Raw genomic sequence first — 19674 nt, 5'->3', positions numbered from 1 at the left:
TTAAGTCTTTTCCTTGTTTTAAGAGGTCATTGTATATTTTAAATATTCATGAGCAAACTAAGGTTCTGCGTTCAGACAGTTTCACCGCCTAAACTCCCCTGAGGTGTCTGCCAGCACCTTACACTGCAGTGAGATACCACAGCTGAACTGTCTTGGTGGGTGTGTTCACACGTGGCTAAAAGGTGCTGATTGTTGCATGAAGGTGAATCCGTGGTTGGAAGTTGCTGACAAACATTTTATTCCATTTAATATTCAATGAACTTCTTTCTGAAGTTTTAATTTTGAGTTTTGAATAAAAATGTTAGTAGTGACTTTGTTCTGGTAATGACAGCTCTTAATTAGGAGAAAAGGAGACCATGGACAGTTGGACTGTGTTACCTTGCGAACCCGGGGTGAGGTAGTCCACACAGTGAACAAATTACTAGATTGTGTTATGATGTGTAACTCATGGTAAATATCAGTTAGACTATCTGGCAGTTGACTTTTTATATCACAGATACTAATTTTTGAAAAATATGCCAAAATCACATGGTTAAAAATGGGCAATTTTAATACTATATGTGCAGTTCCAATTTATTTTTTTTCTTTGCACTGTATCTCTTACTTTATGTTGGTTGTTATAAAGTGTAGAACTGAATTGGAGTGTTATTAACTGTGAAAGTGGGTGTTAAGATGGAATGCCCTTTTTGCTATTCAGTTATGAAAGCCCTTTACCTCCTATCTTGCCCCTCACTCTTGTGTTTCCTGTTGGTTTTCTCTTCCTCTTCTTTTTAGCAGTGGGGGACCAGATAGGCAATGGTTAACACATATAAAATATTTATAGAATTATTTTAATGACTCAAAAGTTAGGTATGCTGTAAACAAAATTATTATCCTCATGATTGTTTGTACGTCTGGCATTTTCCCTCTGTTTTCAGTGTTGTGACTGCAGAAGTGTATTGTATCTACTTATTGATGTTCTTTTAATTTTATATTAAACATCTTTAGAACATATTTTATAAATCCTATAAACTAGTACTAGATGAGGTTTTAAAATATACCATCAAGAACAATGTTTAATTCAGTGTTGTCCTTCTACATTTTAAATACGTACCCTTGGTGATTTTGGTGCACACTCACCATCATGATCCCTTGCTCAAAGCTTAGTAGAAAAGACAAACTTGTGAACACATCATTTTAGGCTAATACTGTAGGTACCATGTGAATGTCTCTCTCCTGAGCCAGTCCCACATTTGACTGTTAAAAGTTACTCTGAAGTTGATGACCAGAAAGATGATTAAGCATATGGTATGCTTTTACTTTCAGGTACTAGAGGAAAAAAACATGCTATGCATTAACTGGTCTAATATTGAAGTTTCAATTTGTATTCTGTAGTAATTTACTCAGTTACATAAATAACAATGTTTTCTAATTCTTTCAGTTCCCCAGATGTGTATAAGATTACCAGTTCATATTGTAGAGTAGAGTCATACTCTTATTCTCAGTAACATGTTGTTCTGTGGATGTTTTATTTAGGTAAAGTGGGCATGTGCAAATGTTTTGCAAGCTAGAATTATTCTGGCACTGAGAATTTTAAGGACAGCTGCTGATTTGTTTTTGTGTTAAGGTTATCTTCATCCAGGTTCTGCAAAGCTATTAAACCTTACAAATTTATATGTAAATTTATAAATAAGAGTATATATCAACATTACTTCCAGCTTGGCTGCTTGTTAAGGGATATGACTCTTAAGCAGTAACAGAAAAGAGCTGTCTTAGCTTCTTGCAAGGGTCATATCTTCTGCCTGGGATTTAATATTTACCAAAAGTTTAATCAAGACAAGTAGTATTTTAGAGGGATTGTCTGAAAAATGTTCAGGGTGCCTATTCCTATAGGCAATCTGTGATTCTATCCTTAAGTTTAACATAGCTGTTTGGGAGTTATATACTTGGGCTACCTGGTTTTGTACTTGGTAGAATTGCTTTTACTGAATCTTACTTTGGCATTATGCTGTTGGCTCAATATGAGTGATGTTATACAAGGCAACCCTATGAAACTTTTATTTTACTTACTGTAAAAATATTATTGAGGACCTTATGACCACATGGGAGAAATTTCTTTCTTATTTCAGTGCTGGGATCCAAGAATAGTTGCTGCTTTTTCCTCCCTGAGCAATGATCTGTATTTATCTTATAGGCAGTGAATCACATAATTTATTATTTCTTGCTTCATGTTGATTATTATAAAGCTTTTAATTGAATTTTTGCCCCAGTCCTGATAAGTAGTAGTTTTACATTTCCAACTTTTGTGTTCTACCCTGACTCTTAGTTTTGTCTTAATTTTTTACTTATGTTTTTTTTTTTAATTGGAAATAATGTCATTTATAGAAAAGTCTAAAGAATAGTGCAGAGAATTCCAAGTATACCTTTTACTCATATTCCCTTAATATTAACATTTTTCTATACAGGTACTTGCTATGTATATATACACACACACACACATACATACAAATTTCTCCTGTTTGCTTTTAATTTCTTTATCAAATATATCTATACAAATGTCTGTGAAGGTGAAGGGAAGTGGGAGGGGGCTTCAGGATGGGGAACACATGTACACCCATGGCTGATTCATATCAATGTATAGCAAAAACCACTACAATATTATAAAGTAATTAGTCTCCAATTAAAATAAATTAATTAATTTAAAAAAGAATTCATACAACACAGTTAAAAAAATGCTTGTGAAATGCTTTGTGGGGGAAATAAAGCAGTGTATTCCTAAATTAATAGGTAAGGATGTGTTAATTTCATACTTATATTGAAAAAAGAGACTTATAGGAAATATGTTTCAGATGAGAGAAAGATAAATTGTGTATGTATGTGTGTGTCTGAGTGAGAGAGGGAGAAAAGAGAGATAGCATACATGCATTTCAAGAGGATTCTTGTAACACTTTGAATGGCAGACTCAATCCCAGCTCAATAATTTAGGTTGGTCATAAAATGATTTCACAGCTGATATTTTCATACTAAATATTTTTCACTTATTTTAACCACCTCTCAATAATAGATTCTTTGGGGAGATGGAAATAGAATGTTTATATATGTATGTATGTTTATGTATCTGTTCTTTCTTCAAGGCAGAAACAAAAGTGTATCTTTCATTATATTATACAATATAGAAGACATTCTGTAGATTCCTATTTCAGATACTTCAGATATGATCTTATATTGTTAATGACTCTAAACTTTTTATATATAGAATAGGAAAAATAAATCAATGAAAATGAACTTAAAGAATATTTTAAATTAGAAAAATGTTATTTTATTCTAAAAATAATTATAAAAATTTATAGCTTAAATTTAAAACATAAAACAGTTACAAAAGAGAAAAAATTAAGATTGCTGTATAGCCTATGAGAAAGTAAAAACATAGTTGAATGGAAAGGAGCTTAAGAATCCAGTCTAAATTATATTTATTTTGTATTTAATATAGTTTGCTAGAGGAATCTGCATACAAAAAGAGCCTCTTTTTCCTTCCATAGCTATCAGTTTTCTCATTACTAATTTGTCTCATGTTTGTGTGAATGTGTTTTTAAACTAAAATGGAAATCTTTTAAAATGACATTTTTAGTAAGTAAAATTTATTTCTCTAAAATCTTGTAGAAAATGAAACAAATGTTCTAGAATTTAAATGCATAATTGTGATTAATGCCACAGAACAGTAATTCAATGATATTGTCTTATAGAGTTTCTGTAGATGCCCTCAGTCTCTAAGTCATATTTGACTCTTTGCGACCCCATGGACTGTAGCCTGCAAGGAAGGCTCCTCTGTCCATGGGATTTTCCAGGCAAGGATACTGGAGTGGGTTGCCATTTCCTTCTCCATTCTGTGGATGACATTCACTTATTTCATCAACAATAGGACATAGCATTTCAGAGAATGGGCTTCATTGGACAGACTTGGGGTCCTGGATCCACCGCATGCCTGTGACATTAATTTTCCATTGGGAACCTTTGGGGATGCAAGAGAATAAAATTAGATGATGACTATATCATGCTTAACTCATGGTAAAGCCTTAAAGACATAATAAATGTTAGCTGTTGTAATTATTATTACCTTGAACCATGCTGATATTTGTTTATAGATATATTTGTTATTTATATTTGATGTTACTTTTTTTAAAAGATGCTTAAAACTTACAGTCTGTCAGTATGGTAAAGGTCGTGTTTGATATAGAGCTAACGTAAGTAAGGAAGGAGTTCAGTTCAGCTTAGTTTAGTTGCTCAGTTATGTCTGACTCTTTGCGACTCCATGGACTGCAGCACTCCAAGCCTCCGTGTCCATCACCAAATCCCAGAGTCCACCCAAACTCATGTCCATTGAGTCAGTGATGCCATCCAACCATCTCATCCTCTGTCATCCCCTTCTTCTCCTGCCCTCAATCTTTCCCAGCATCAGGGTCTTTTCAAATGAGTCAGCTTTTCACAACAGGTGGACAAAGTATTGAAGTTTCAGCTTCAGCATCAGTGCTTCCAGTGAATATTCAGGATTGATTTCCTTTAGGATGGACTGGTTGGATCTCCTTGCAGTCTCAGAGACTTTCAAGAGTCTCAACACCACAGTTCAAAAGCATCAATTCTTTGGCGCTCAGCTTTCTTTATAGTCCAACTCTCACATCCATATAGGACTCCTGGAAAAACCATAGCCTTGACTAGATGGATCTTTGTTGGCAAAGTAATGTCTCTGCTTTTTAATATGCTATCTAGGTTGGTTATAACTTTCCCTCCAAATAGTAAGCGTCTTCTAATTTCATGGCTACAGTCACCATCTGCAGTGGTTTTGGAGCCCCCCAAAGTAAAGTCAGCCACTGTTTCCCCATCTATTTGCCATGAAGTGATGGGACTGGATGCCATGTTCTTAGTTTTCTGATTGTTGAACTTTAAGCCAACTTTTTCACTTTCCTCTTTCACTTTCCTCTTTCACTTTCATCAAGAGGCTCTTTAGTTCTTCTTAACTTTCTGCCATAAGGGTGGTGTCATCTGCATATCTGAGGTTATTGATATTTCTCCCAGAAATCTTGTGCTTCATCCAGCCCAGCATTTCTCATAATATGCTCTGCATATAAGTTAAATAAGCACGATGACAATAAAAGCCTTGACGTTCCATTCCCGATTTGGAACCCCTTTGTTTTTCCACGTCCAGTTCTAACTGTTGCTTCCTGACCTGCGTGTAGATTTCTCAAGAGATCTCTTCAAGAAAAGTAGAGATACCAAGGAAACATTTCATGCAAAGATGGGCTCAATAAAGGACAGAAATGATATGGACCTAACTGAAGCAGGAAGATATTAAGAACAGGGGACAAGAATACACAGAAGAACTGTACAAAAAAGATCTTCATGACCCAGATAAACACGATGGTGTGGTCACTCACCTAGAGCCAGACATCCTGGAATGGGAAGTCAAGTGGGCCTTAGGAAGCATTACTACAAACAAAGCTAGTGGAAGGTGATGGAATTCCAGTTGAGCGATTTCAAATCCTAAAAGATGATGCTGTGAAAGTGCTGCACTCAATATACCAGCAAATTTGGAAAACTCAGCAGTGGCCATGGGACTGGAAAAGCTCAGTTTTCATTCCAATCCTAAAGAAAGTCGGTGCCAAAGAATGCTCAAATTACCGCACATTTGCAAGCATTTCACATGCTACCAAAGTAATGCTCAAAATTCTCCAAGCCAGGCTTCAGCAATTTGTGAACCGTGAACTTCCAGACATTCAAGCTGGTTTTAGAAAAGGCAGAGAATCGAGAGATCAAATTGCCAGCATCTGCTGAATCATCGAAAAAACAAGAAAGTTCTAGAAAAACATCTATTTCTGCTTTATTGACTACACCAAAGCCTTTGACTGTGTGGATCACAATAAACTGGAAAATTCTGAAAGGAAGGAGTAAGATCAACTATTCATTATTCTTGAAATTTTATGCATAAATTATTTGATATTTCTTTCAGAATATTTTCAACAAATTTTCAAGGAGGTTGAGTTTATTTTCTAGTTCCCTGCCTTAGATAATATTTAGAAAAAGGCCTTGCACATAATATAAGCTAGTTAATAATTTGTCTTATAAATTAATTGTGTTCCTTTTCATTTATGCTAGTTTAATGTGTGCAATACCATCAGTTTTTTCATGCATCAGAATTTTTGACCAAATAGCTATCAGTTCAATTCAGTTCAGTTGCACAGTCATGTCTGACTCTTTGCGACCCCATGAACCGCAGCACACCAGGCCTCCCAGTCCATCATCAACTCCTGGAGTTCACCCAAGCTCATGTCCATTGAGTTGGTGAGGCCATCGAACCATCTCATCCTCTGTCATCCCCTTCTCCTCCTGCCCTCAATCTTTCCCAGCATCAGGGTCTCTTCAAATGAGTCAGCTCTTTGCATCAGGTGGCCAAAGTATTGGAGTTTCAGCTTCAACATCAGTCCTTCCAATGAACACTCAGAACTTATCTCCTTTAGGATGGACTGGTTGGATCTCCTTGCAGTCCAAGGGACTCTCAGGAGTCTTCTCTAACACCACAGTTCAAAAGCATCAATTCTTCGGCACTCAGCTTTCTTTATAGTCCAACTCTCACATCTATATATGGCTACTGGAGAAATCATAGCCAAATAGCTGTAGCTGGAGAGAAATTTGTATTATTAAAAGGCTTTCAGATTTTATTGTAGTGGTTTTTCTTTTCAGCTTTCATGTTTTCTTATTTATGGAGCAATGGACTTGGCAAATTTGCATTGCTATTTAAAAAGAAGAAGTAACATTTTAGAGTAGTTATCTCAAATATTATATTTCTAAATCTCCACAGTAAATCTCCATAGTGTGCCCTCTTAACACCTACATTCACATAGTTGAAAACTAAATTAAATGAAATCAAGCAACTTGCCTAAGTCACAGAACTAATAGTTAAGCTACAATTTGAATTTGAGACTCAAGGTTTTAATCACAATCTTAAAATACAAATCAAATTGCAAACACAAACCAACTATATAGCATAGGAAAGATACTCAGTATTTTGTAATAGCCTGTAAGGAAAAAGGATCTGGGGAAAAAAGAAATATATATATATAGATAGATAGATAGATAGATAGATAGATAGATAGAGATATATAGATATGTCTGAATCACTTTGCTGACTACCTTAAACTTACAAGAACATTATAGACCAACTATATGTGAAAAAGTGAAAGTGATAGTCATTCAGTTGAGTCTGACTCTTTGTGACCCCATGACTGTAGCCCACCAGGCTCCTCTGTCCATGGGATTCTCTAGGCAGCATATTGGAGTGGGTTGTCATTTCTTCTTCAGGGGATCTTCCAGACCCTGGTCTCCTGCATTGTATAGGCAGATTCTTTACCATCTGAACCACCGGAGAAGCCCTTAATCAACTATAATTCAATTTTAAAAAGTCAGGTTGGGGCATATTTTTGTGTTCAAGTAAAACATTAAATTAAAATCCAACCCATAACCGTATATACTTAATTATTTAGAATATCTTAAAATTTTGATATATTTATAATTTTGTTTTTAATTTAAGGAAAAAATGTATTCCATTTTAAGCCTATACCACAGTTTCTCTGTGTTTGTGTATCATAAACTTTAAAAAAATATTGCTTTTCTGAATTTAGCTAAGTTTTTTCTTGTTATGGAGAAGATGTGGACAGATACATAAGTTCCAAATATATGCAAAAATCAATAGCCAATTGATATGATAATGAGGGGTACAGTAGGCACAATAATAGTGCCTCAGAGAAGTCCACATCCGAATCCTTTGGAGTCTGATTACTAATCAGCTGACCTTAAAATAAGGAGATTATCCAGGTAGGCCAGGCAAGAATACTGGAGTGGGTTGCCATTTCCTTCTCCAGGAAATCTTCCCGACACAGGAATTGAACCTGGGTCTCCTGCATTGCAGGCAGATTCTTTACCAACTGAGCTATAAAGGAAGCCCATAATGTAAATACAGGAACCTTTAAATGAGAAGCTGGAGAAGGAAACGGCAACCTACTCCAATACTCTTGCCTGGAAAATTCCATGGACAGAGGATCCTGATAGGCTACCGTCCATGGAGTCACAAAGAGTCAGACACGACTAAACGACCTCACTTTCACTTTTTACTTTAAATGAGAAGAAGGAGGCAAAAGAATTGGAACCAGAAAGAAGACATTGTGAAAAAGACTCAAATGACCATTGCTGGCTTTAAAGATGGAAGGAGGCCAATAGCCAGTGAAATAGGTCAGCCTTTAGGGGCTGGAAAGGGAAGGAAATAGAGTCTGTCCTCCAGGCTCCAGAAGGAACACAGTCTTGCTGACACCCTGATTTTAGCCCATGAGACACTTTCTGGACTTCTGACCTCCAGAACTTGAAGATTAGAAATTTTGTTGTTTTTAACCACTAAAAAAAAAAAAAAGATATAGTCAGACACAAAGTAGCTGAGAAGTAACTGTATATAGGAGATGAAATTTGATTTAACTTATTTCTGTGGAATCTAATGATGTATTATTAAAAAGTAGCTTTTACCAAAATATAAAAGTATAAAGAGTACCCAGTATTATAAATATATGAAAAAGAAGTCTTGTTTATAAAGTGAAATTACTCATATTGACCTTTATTTTAAAATGATGGATTTAGTACATTGATATGCTTTTATCCCTATAAGTAACTGAAAGAGTCTTACAAGCATTTTCACAAATTGGTGTATCTGGAATTTTTGGATAAAAGCATTTTTTAAATTCTATAAGCAATAATTTTAATGTATTAAAAAATGTTACAGCTTAAGGTCTATCACTGGACCAAAGAATCAGAAATCTTCAAGAGATATTATTTTTACATCTAAATTTATGAGCTAAGGACAGTAGTCCTATACTAAAAATTTATCTAAAAAAGCAGTCTTCAGATATGTAATTAGATAGTTCAAATCCTGGCCATACTTCTTAAGTAAAAGAAGCAGTTTTAAGTGAGTGGGTATAATATAACTTTATGGATAACATAATCCATACATACTTTCAATCTATGGCTTTTTGACTGCTATTTTAGTGGTTATTGATGAACCCCCATGATTTCAGATTTCTCTTAATTCTGATTCTTAATTTTTCTATTATTGCCACTTGAATTTTACATATTGACAGATTTCCATGAAAATCAGTATCAGCCACAGTTACTTATATATAGTTGATATAATATAGCTTTTGTTTGGATTCTGAACAAGCATTTAATATATCTTTTGGACCATATTCATGAAGCGTTTCCTGTGAGCACAGAGCTGTAATACTGAGTTATTATCTTCTTTGGTTTCAGATAGACCTATTGATGATTCTCATGAGGCTATTGGAATTTCCATATCAAGAAACAGTTAATAAAGGCACATGTGGATTACCCTAATAGTTATTCAGCTTTTGCTGAGTAGCTTTCAAGATGACTTGCCATTTTATAGAGGGGGTGGAGAGACTAACAGATGGCAAACCTGTGAGTTTCAACTTCTATTTTTGCCCCGGTGTCATCACAGGGGCCTTATCAGTCTTTGAATCTGGTAGCCAAGGCTTAACTACCTCTGGGGATTCTATGGTCCTGCTAATTGGAAGCTGACCATCTTTGTGTCTAACCAAGTATAAGCCTTTTTTCTATTTAAAGTAAGTATCTTGATAGACTTAGGGATCACCAGTACTAGTATATTCATTGATTAATCCTCTCTGAAGAGAGTAGTAGTGATACATGAGAAAATAAACTCTGTAAAAGGACTATGCTAAGGAAACACAAGTAGTAATCTTTTAGTTCCTGTAGTAGTTCTTTTCTTAAGTGTTACTGTCGTTTCATGTGTCCTTTGAATACATAATTTTCACGTTGCCACTAAAAAAAACTGATGAAAAGATTTGAGATTCCAAATTTTCCATGTAAATTGAGTTAGTAGAATATGACAAATAATTATGTATTTCTTTTCTTTTTTTTCTATTAAATTTTTATTTTTACTTTATTTTACTTTACAATACTGTATTGGTTTTGCCATACATTGACATGAATCCACCACGGGTGTACATGCGATCCCAAATATGAACCCCCCTCCCACCTCCCTCCCCACAACATCCCTCTGGGTCATCCCCACAGCAAAAAAGACACAGATGTGTATAGCGGACTTTTGGACTCAGAGGGAGAGGGAGAGGGTGGGATGATTTGGGAGAATGGCATTGAAACATGTATACTATCATGTAAGAATCGAATCACCAGTCTATGTATTTATTTTCTTTCACAGCTATTCCAGGCCACGATTCTAGTTAGAAATTAAACCTTTGAAATGACATGACAATTCTATGCCAGATCTAAAGGCAGTTATCCATTGTTCTATGAAAATATGTTGTGAACAATTTTCACTTTAGATATTTTGAAAGTTAAATCCATCTTGATCCTTGGCCATTTGTTATTGAAAGTGCAAGAAGATATCAATGTGTGTGTATGTCATGGAATCTTAGAATGGGGATATTATTTAATATTTTATTAAATATTGTTATTAAATATTTTAACATTTAAGGCATTTTAAAAGATAGAACTTATTTTTTAAATACATGGCTATATTTAAAGATTTCAGTATTTTTCCTCCTAGTTTCAATGGAAAAAATTAAAACTGTAGATTAATAAAATTACTAAAATTGGGTAATACCTTACTTAGGTTTTAGGTGATTTTTTTTTTTTTTAATATTTTCATGCTTTGGAACTCTTCTCTGTTCTAGAATCCATTCCTTTAGCTTGCTGGTGCACTATGTCCACTATATAACACAGTTTGATTTTAAGACAAAAGTTTCAAGACACAGTCTAGAATTCTTGAGTTATCTTTTAAAAACAGTGGCCTTGTAAATAAAATATTGATACCTACCTAACTATAAGAAAATTTGGATTTCACTGCTTCCTTTTTCCCACTGAGTTAGTAGGATATTTTAGGCATGCATACTTGTTTCGTTGAATTTTTTGTGACATTGTTACCATTTTGCATAATTCAGATTGCAAAATGCCAAATTGGAAGAAGACACATTCCTTGCCTGCTCTTGTAGGGTATTAGTTTTAATGTCTAATATTGATATGGTTTAGAAAAGTTGGACTATTATATAAGAAATACATGCTCATATTATAAAAAGAAGACTTGTCTTTGTCAGTATATGTTTATTTTGTCAGGGTATTGAAAATTTTTGGCCACTTTAGAAAGCTATGCGGTGATAGTCTGCAGTATAAATAAGCTGCCCTGGAGTATAGGTTAATTATATTTTCTCCTTTGAGTTAAGATATAATTTCTCTATCAACCACTTTCATATACTCAGAAAGAAATCATCAAGTTGCTTTTAAAATAACTGTAATGCTTAACTCATACAGTTACCAAATCATGCTTTTCATTTTTCTGATTAAAATTCCCTAGGCAACATTAAATAGTCTTATAGTCACATTGGTAACCATTCATTTGAATTAATAGTTATACTAAGTATAATAATAATACTTAATTATAATTAATAAAAGCCAACATTTACTGAATGCCTAATCCTGTGCCAAAGGATTAAAGCTCAGTGCTAATCTTATTTTTGAGACAAGGGTGTGAATTTTGGTAGTGAAACAGTTGATAATAGTGAGTTTGTTGGAATGTTGTAATTGGCTGTGAGGCATAGTTTCTCTTGGTGAGATAATATGATTGTGTTTGGTAGATTTTCAGCAACTCTTTGTTACCTGCCAGATAGGTTTATATTAGCTTTACCTTTCTTTTCTTCATGTATCAGCATAGCTGCATTTGTGTGTGTGTGTGTGTTAGTTGCTCAGTGGTTGTCTGACTCTTTGCAATCCCACCGACTGTAGCCCACCAGGCACCTCTGTCTGTGGTAGTCTTATTAATAATTATTTGGACCATAAAGAAGGCTGAGTACCAAAGAACTGATGCTTCTAAACTGTGGTCCTGGAGAAGACTCTTTTGCATCCCCTGGACTGCAGGGAGGTCAAACCAGTCAATCTAAAGGAAATCAGTCCTGAGTATTCATTAGAAGGGCTGATGCTGAAGCTGAAGCTCCAATATTTTGGCCACCTGGTGCAAGGAGCTGACTCATTGAAAAGGCCCTGATGCTGGAAAGGATTGAAGGCAGGAGGAGAAGGGGGCAACAGAGAATGAGATGGTTGGATGGCATCACCAGCTTAATGGGCATGAGCGTACTCTGGCAGATAGTGAAGGACAGGGGAGCCTATCGTGTTGTAGTCTGTGGGGTCACAAGGAGTTGGATACAATTGAGCAACTGAACAACATTAATTATTTGAATCAGTGTGTATCTCCTTAAATGGTAGCATACTGTTGATCATTCTAGGTACAGTGATATGAGGTCTAAATGATCTGAGAGTTCATATTTTTTTAAAGAGAAATTATTACTTTTTATATCTTGTTACAAATGTTCAATTTCTTCCATCAAAAAGTATTAAGTGTTTATATGTTTATGGTGTTATACAAGTCAAATGGTTCTTCTAAGAACTTAAAATCTGAAGTATTTAAAGGGATTACTATTACTTTACTTTTACTTTTTAAAAAATTCATGTGTATGTTAAACAAAACCTAGGTGTTGGACAAATAACAAAAGGAGTTTAGTCAGAAAATTTGTTTTTCCCCTTTAGGAATGAAATAAAAGATTTTATATTAGAGGCATGAATTTAGAATTCAGAATAAGTGTTGCTTGTGACATCAAATTTTATTGATTTACCAGATGGAAATTTAATCAACATTTTTCTTAAAGCAAGAGCTTTGCGTTATATATATTCACCTTTGTAAATTCTATTTCCCTTTCTTCTCTTCCACTTCTTCCCCTCCTTTTTTCTGGACCAGTAACTTTTTAAAGTTGAAAGCTATGCTAAAGGTACCCATTTCTCTTTAGAATGTAAAGTTTCTTCTTAAGATTTAGAGCATTTCTTTTATATGTAAAGAACATTTATTTTATGCCCCAATGGATATGAGAGGGTCATGGCTCTATTTCTCCATGAGCCTTATCTAGCCAAGTAGAGGTAATTAATCGCTCCTTGTACCCTTTTGTATTAGACCTAAGACTGAAAAGTTGCCTCTTCCTTGGGTAGCTTAATTTCATCCATAAATGTGTGCTTAAGAGTTTGTTTCCATCATCCAAAAGACTCAAAATTATTTATGGGATGTTTGCAGTGAATTTTCTATTTTTACCACTGTGCACAAACCACGTAGACATTTTTGCATGACATACAATAATCATATTAAATATTTAATTAGTATGTTTGCTTTCTCATTCTGCAATGTCATCCAAATGATGCTTCCTACAAAGGGATTTTGTATAGTTCACTTAAGAACTCTCTGTGCCAGTTACGTAAAAGACTGAGTCCAAGCATACTTCCACAAAAACTAAACTATCATCTTGCTTAGTTGAAGAGGTAAATACTTTGTTTTCAGGAATCTTATTTAGAAAGACAATTTTCCTAAATGGTTTTATATTAGCTAAAATTTCATATTTCTATGTGATATAATATTTCTGTATGTTGGTATAACCTAGTTTAATTTAAAAGATGCTATTAATCATTTTTTTCTTTTCTTTTAAAAAAGCAAGTCAAACTATAGTCACCTTCTTTAATTTAGTGGTTAACCAGGACTTACTCACATAGATAAGATTCCTTTATGTTAGTTTTATTTTATGTACAAAAATACTATACTAAATAACTTTTACCTTCAGTGGATTAAATGGATACATTGATTGGACAGTTGTTCAAACTTTCCCACTGAGTTTCCTTAAAATTTTATATGTATTTCAAAATTATTACTCCATTTTTAAATATATTTTAATGATAATTGTTTTGTGTTTACTGAGCAAAATTGATCCACCGGGGAAATGAAATTAGTACTTTAATTTGAATTTTAGTTTCTTAAGGAAAAATAACATGATTTTATAGCTACTGGATATTTTTTAAAAAACCAGTTGGTAACTCTGTGATTAATTTGTATATAATAAGCTTCCTATCAAAACATTATTTATCATAAACTATTTTAAGACTGTTTTTATTGGTGTATTCCATGGAAACTGTCATTGGACTGGTTATTTTCACTTGTTAGCATTCTAGTAACGGAGAAGGCAATGGCACCCCACTCTAGTACTCTTGCCTGGAAAATCCCTTGGGCGGAGGAGCCTGGAAGGCTGCAGTCTATGGGGTCGCTGAGGGTAGGACATTCCGGAGCGACTTCACTTTCACTTTTCACTTTCACGCATTGGAGAAGGCAATGGCAACCCACTCCAGTGTTCTTGCCTGGAGAATCCCAGGGACAGGGGAGCCTGGTGGGCTGCCATCTGTGGGGTCGCACAGAGTCGGACACGACTGAAGTGACTTAGCAGCAGCAGCAGCAGCATTCTAGTAAAATGCTGAAGCAACTGTAGTATATTTCCAATGAATTTATAAAGATATTGAACACTATTATTTATAACAGTGTCCTAGTCCATTCCTTAGAGAATGCAGGTCAAAAAGTATTACCCTTTAGAGATCATTAAGTTACATAATATTATTGTGCATTTGGAAGCATAGTATATTAAGATGTAACAGTACAGAATATTTTTTTGCTCTTGAGATTCACAGGAGGTGGAGAGGGACTAGTCTATGGAATACATATGAAATAAAACTAATAGACTTGGATTTAATTAATTTGAGTAATTAAAAATATACTGAATCTAATGAGATCTGATATTTGATTTTTCTAAAAGGGATTACTCACTGCTTTTTTTGCTCCCTACCTTCCATAGGAAACCAGTTTCCTCCAATTGCAGCCCAGGACCTTCCTTTTGTGTTAAAGGCTGGCTACCTTGAAAAACGCAGAAAAGGTAAATTATATGATTCTAATGAAAACTCTAAAAATCTAAGACTCTAAGAAAATCTAATGACATTATCCCAACTACAAAATACAGCTTTCAGCTCAGAGTACTTTCTAAGAACAAAATAAAACATTTGATCAAGTTTATTGTTGTCAACATTGGGTATTTGTAGATGATTCAGAAGCTGTTTCCTGCCTTTTCCTGCCTTGACTGTATCTCCAAGGTGGGACTTCTCACTATTATCCCCCTTGGCTGAGCAGAGGGTTATCTTTTTCCTAATCTGACATATGCCATGTTTGCTATGGTTCAGATCAAGCTTAGCATATTTTTCTGCCATTTTCTGTTATTCATTCAGTGTTCCTCTCTATTGGCTAAGATAATTGAGAGTTGACCATATGGTCTCACTCTTTCAACACCAATATATAATAGAAATGAAATATGGAGGTAGTATCATGATATAAGAAATGAAAAGCAGAAAGCCTCTTCATTACCATTCAGTTTATCTCTCAGGAGGTCCCTTTGGGCTTCCTGTATTCCATTTGCTTTTCTTAGCTTTCCTAGCTGAATTTTAAAGCCGAAAGAGATAACAGAAATAATCTAGGTCGACTCCTCCTCCCTCCTTTTTATGACAGATGAGAAAATGTGACCCAGATGAATCAATTATCTTAAGACCTTATAGTCAAATGCCTTTTTGACTATTCCTGTCAGGAAAGTTTGTTAGCCATGTAGTTGATCCCACAAATATAGCAGCCCCATCTCTGCTTCAGTGTATTCCTTTTAGCTTTGTTCGTGTCTTGGAAAAGAAGACACAAACTAATTAGTCATAGAATTTTACAGCTAAAAGGAACCTTAGAAATCATAATAACTAACTTTTCCTTTTACAGTAGGGAAATCACACTATATTTATAAAGGTAATATATATTATCTAAACTGTTTCTTTTCTCCCTTTATTGTAGATCACAGTTTTCTGGGATTTGAATGGCAGAAACGGTGGTGTGCTCTCAGTAAAACAGTGTTCTATTATTATGGAAGTGATAAAGGTAGTATTGGTGTTTAGTTGTATAAACTTCTATTGCATGAGGGTTTTGGGGGGCATTTTATGCCACCTCCCTTTTTTGGTACAGAACAAGCTGAAGACAAATAGAGAAAAAAATAGCTGAGAATTGTAATATTACAGCCTAAGAGTAATTAATAATTCTATTATTTGACAAATGCTCTAAATTTCATAGTGCCTTAAAAGTCAACACAACTGTGTTTTATCAAATTAGGAAAGAGAAAACTTTCATCTGTGTGGCCTTTTACCTTAGGAATTGTTTACCTCCAGGCTCTAATTGTAGAATATCTGAAAAGTTAAGACCATTAGGGTTGTGCAAGTTTTGAAGGGAAGAAAATATGTTTTGTCCTTCAAATATTTTAAAGAAAAATTTAGATAACAATGAAATGTGCACAACTCTTTTATCAACTTCTTTTACAGATTAAAGTGACAGCAAACGTTGGTGTGTTACTATTCTAAGCACCTTAGCTGTCTAACCACTTAAGTTATATTAACTCATTTAACTACAACTTTGTGAGGTAGCTACCATTATTAGTCCCACTTATTTTAATTTTTGGAAAACCGAGGACAGAGAGATTAAGTAACTTGTTCAAGGTCCCAGAGATGGTAATGGCAGTTTTGAAATTTGAACCTAAAACATGTTTAGAGTCCATGCTCTTAACCACTATTATCACTGCACTCATTTAGAAACAATAAAATAACATTCTGTAACTTCATTTGCTAATTAATAACTTAGTCATAGTTAACATAATTTTAAGTTCATTATTTGAACAAGTAAAGCCATTAAATACTAAAATTTAAAGAATATAAGCTTTCTTAGTTTGCTCTTATCTAGGAAAAACAAGTCAGAAGTTGAATATTATAAAGTAAGGGTTATATAGCATTCATTTCCAGAAAGAACACTTGAGATAAAAAGGCATAAAAGTCCAATATCACTGAATATAAACTTTCTCATGAAATTACTTATCAGTGTCTTTTGAAAGTTTATATTTCATTTGATATTATTTTCAAATTTTAGGGTTTTTCCTAATTATCAAATTGGCAGATATGATTATTATATTTCAGATAAATTTGAAATAAATGTATGATGCTAAAAACTGGTCCTACCTTTCGGTTAGTGGGATTATCAAGTTAGAAATTAATTTAGCGGCTAGTTTGCATTCTGTTACTAATTTACATGTTCAGTTGTAATAATGGTATCCATGAAATGTAAACTATAAACAACTATCAACAGTCTTCTTTCTTCTGCTAAGACTTAATTAAGTAGATGATTTTATCAGAAAATTTAGAGTCCATGTTAAATTATGATTATCATAGATAATAAAGGTGTTACTGTTATAGAAATATAAATTTGTACAGTAATGTGAACTGAGATCAAGATTTTACTTTTCTGTAAAGAAATTTTTTCTATTTCATAAGACCAGGAGAGGGAGGTTTCAAATCCTTGTGACTTTGGTTAGTTAAGCTTCTCATTTCTAATTTCTATAAAAATCAATGAATAGTAATATCTGCTTCCATCACTCATAGTCCTAACTGGTATATACTAAATGTTAGGTCAAAAATTAGCAAGAGCCTTCCCCAAATCTAATATAATTTATCCCCAAATGTAATCCCTAAGACACGTTTATATTTATTTCAAAAGCTAATGCTCTAAATAAATTCTAGTTATTTGAGGGGAAAGTGGTAGTGAAAATCAATCATGTCTGACTCTTTGCGACCCCATGGACTATACAGTCCATAGAATTCTCTAGGCCAGAATACTGGAGTGGGTAGCCTTTCCCTTCTCCAGGGGATCTTCCCAACCCAGGGATCAAACCCAGGTTAGTTAAATTCCCGTTTCTATTCTTGTTTTTTGAGGCCTGAGGTAATAACATTCTTTTAAATTTGTATTTTAAGTACTTTGTGATCCATCTAGCCACTACCACAATTTTTTAAAAACTACTATTCTCTCATTCCCTTTTTATGTGGATCTGTGAAGATTTGGTTTATATTTCCTTAAGCTCTTCCCTGTCTGTCACTATGATGCCTCCTGTTTCCACTGAGATTTCGGATCTGTTTTTAGCAATTCATTGGAATTCTTGGCCACTTCTGGCTTTTAGGGACTTGGGAGGTGGGTATCTATCTTTAGACAGTTTTTAATTACTTGTTTGACATGATCTTAATTTCCTTAGTGTTGTTTTCTTCCCAAGAAGATGTATATGTCACATGAAATTTTTGTTTTTATATGTGACACCAGATAGCTAATTTGTACATCAGTGTTTACTGTTTGAACCATTAATCTAAACTTTGGAAAGAGCTATTTGGATATATGAGAACTATGATCCTCCAGCTAAGTAGGATTTAGATAAATGGATTACAGAGGTGCAGAAAAGTTGATACCACTTACTGGGTTAAACTGTACTTTGTTACTCTTTGACAGTTATGTGGTTCACATTTTCTAACTCAGTGTGTTCCAAAAAACATTTGGGCCTATCAAGATAATCATGGCTTAGAAAGACTAGTTCCAGCCTCTAGGGTGAATAATACTATTACCTTTGTACCCATAAATATTATCTGTGTTTATCATTCATGATCATTTGCAGCCTTTATGAGGTTTAAGATTATGCATATATATAAAACATACTTTTGTATAACATACTTTCTCACTTTGTGAAATCACATCCTTGTTTTCATCTCTTTCCTCTTCATTTGATTGTCATGACTCAACTCGTTTATCAGGACTGTCACAGAGAGTGAAAGGAGGGAGTACAAAAGACTGAAAAAGTGGGCTAGGGTCAGATTGACAAGAGCCTTATGAGAATAAGGGCCCTGCTAAGTGTTTTATCTTGAATATGCCTTTTAAGCATAGGGCTCTATGACCAGAATTGGTTTTAGTGGGTGGCACTGAACTAGTCGAGGCAAGAGAGGTTATCACAGGCTGCTGAGAGGCACATTGAGGATTTAGTTAGTGCAGGTCCCTATCGCTCCAAAGCCATGCTCTTTTCCTTAACTTGGTGGTTACCAGCCCTTCCAACATGCCTGTAAGTGATGGCTCATTTAGGAACCTGTTCCAAACTCATATTTTTCTGTTTAACCTCTATGAGATCATGGATCAGTATTATGAACCAATCTCCTCCCACTTTTAAGGGGGTAGTAGTTAGTTTGTACAAAGTATCTCTTTTCTTTCCACCTAAGAGGCTTTGCTGTCTCTACCCCTATTCCCCAGTTAAAGAAAACCCTAGCACTATATAGTATGTGGCAGCTTCAGATAGCCTTGGTTCAAACAAGAGTCATTCTAAATGTACATCAAAAATTATTTAGCGTATCAGTGGTTTTAACTTTTTCATTATAGTATCTTTTCAATGTAAAATGAAAGTCAGTAGAAAATAGGGCTTTTATTTTGTTTTATTCTTTTTGATATTTGGCATTTTTGTTAGTGCTTTTTTAAATATAAACTTATTTATTTTAATTGGAGGTTAATTACTTTTAACAGATAATTTAAAATAAAGTTTTTATCTCAGCAGGGAAATAAAATTTTCCATTGAAGTTGACCTCTCTGCTCTCTTACTTCCCTTACAATGTAACCACTGATAGGAAAAATAGGACATAGCTGTTCAGTCAGTGAGAATGACAGTTATAAAGTGTTTTGATGTTGAAATGGCATCGTAGTTCTCTTTTATTACCTACAAAATATTGCTAGAATGATAATATTATTTGTATACTTGAAGTTCTGTTGTTTTATAACAACAACTTTAGTAACAGCTGTAAAAGCTTACCTTTCTTCCTGATTCATTTGAT

The 19674-nt window shown here is 34.2% G+C and overlaps 1 protein-coding gene across 1 annotated transcript in view; it reads left to right on the top strand.

Annotated features, from left to right (window-relative positions):
* Positions 1 to 19674, top strand: part of SKAP2 (src kinase associated phosphoprotein 2) — a 171764-nt gene that overhangs the window by 87307 nt on the left and 64783 nt on the right. The window contains exons 5-6 of the mRNA XM_013963339.2: positions 14775 to 14852; positions 15800 to 15883. Of these exons, the coding sequence (XP_013818793.2) occupies positions 14775 to 14852; positions 15800 to 15883 (162 nt within the window). The remainder of the gene's footprint in view (positions 1 to 14774; positions 14853 to 15799; positions 15884 to 19674) is intronic.

The sequence above is a fragment of the Capra hircus genome, chromosome 4 (assembly GCF_001704415.2).
Source record: "Capra hircus breed San Clemente chromosome 4, ASM170441v1, whole genome shotgun sequence".
NCBI lineage: Eukaryota > Metazoa > Chordata > Mammalia > Artiodactyla > Bovidae > Capra > Capra hircus.
Note: the sequence above shows the minus strand (reverse complement) of the source record. Positions and strands in the feature narration are given on the sequence as shown.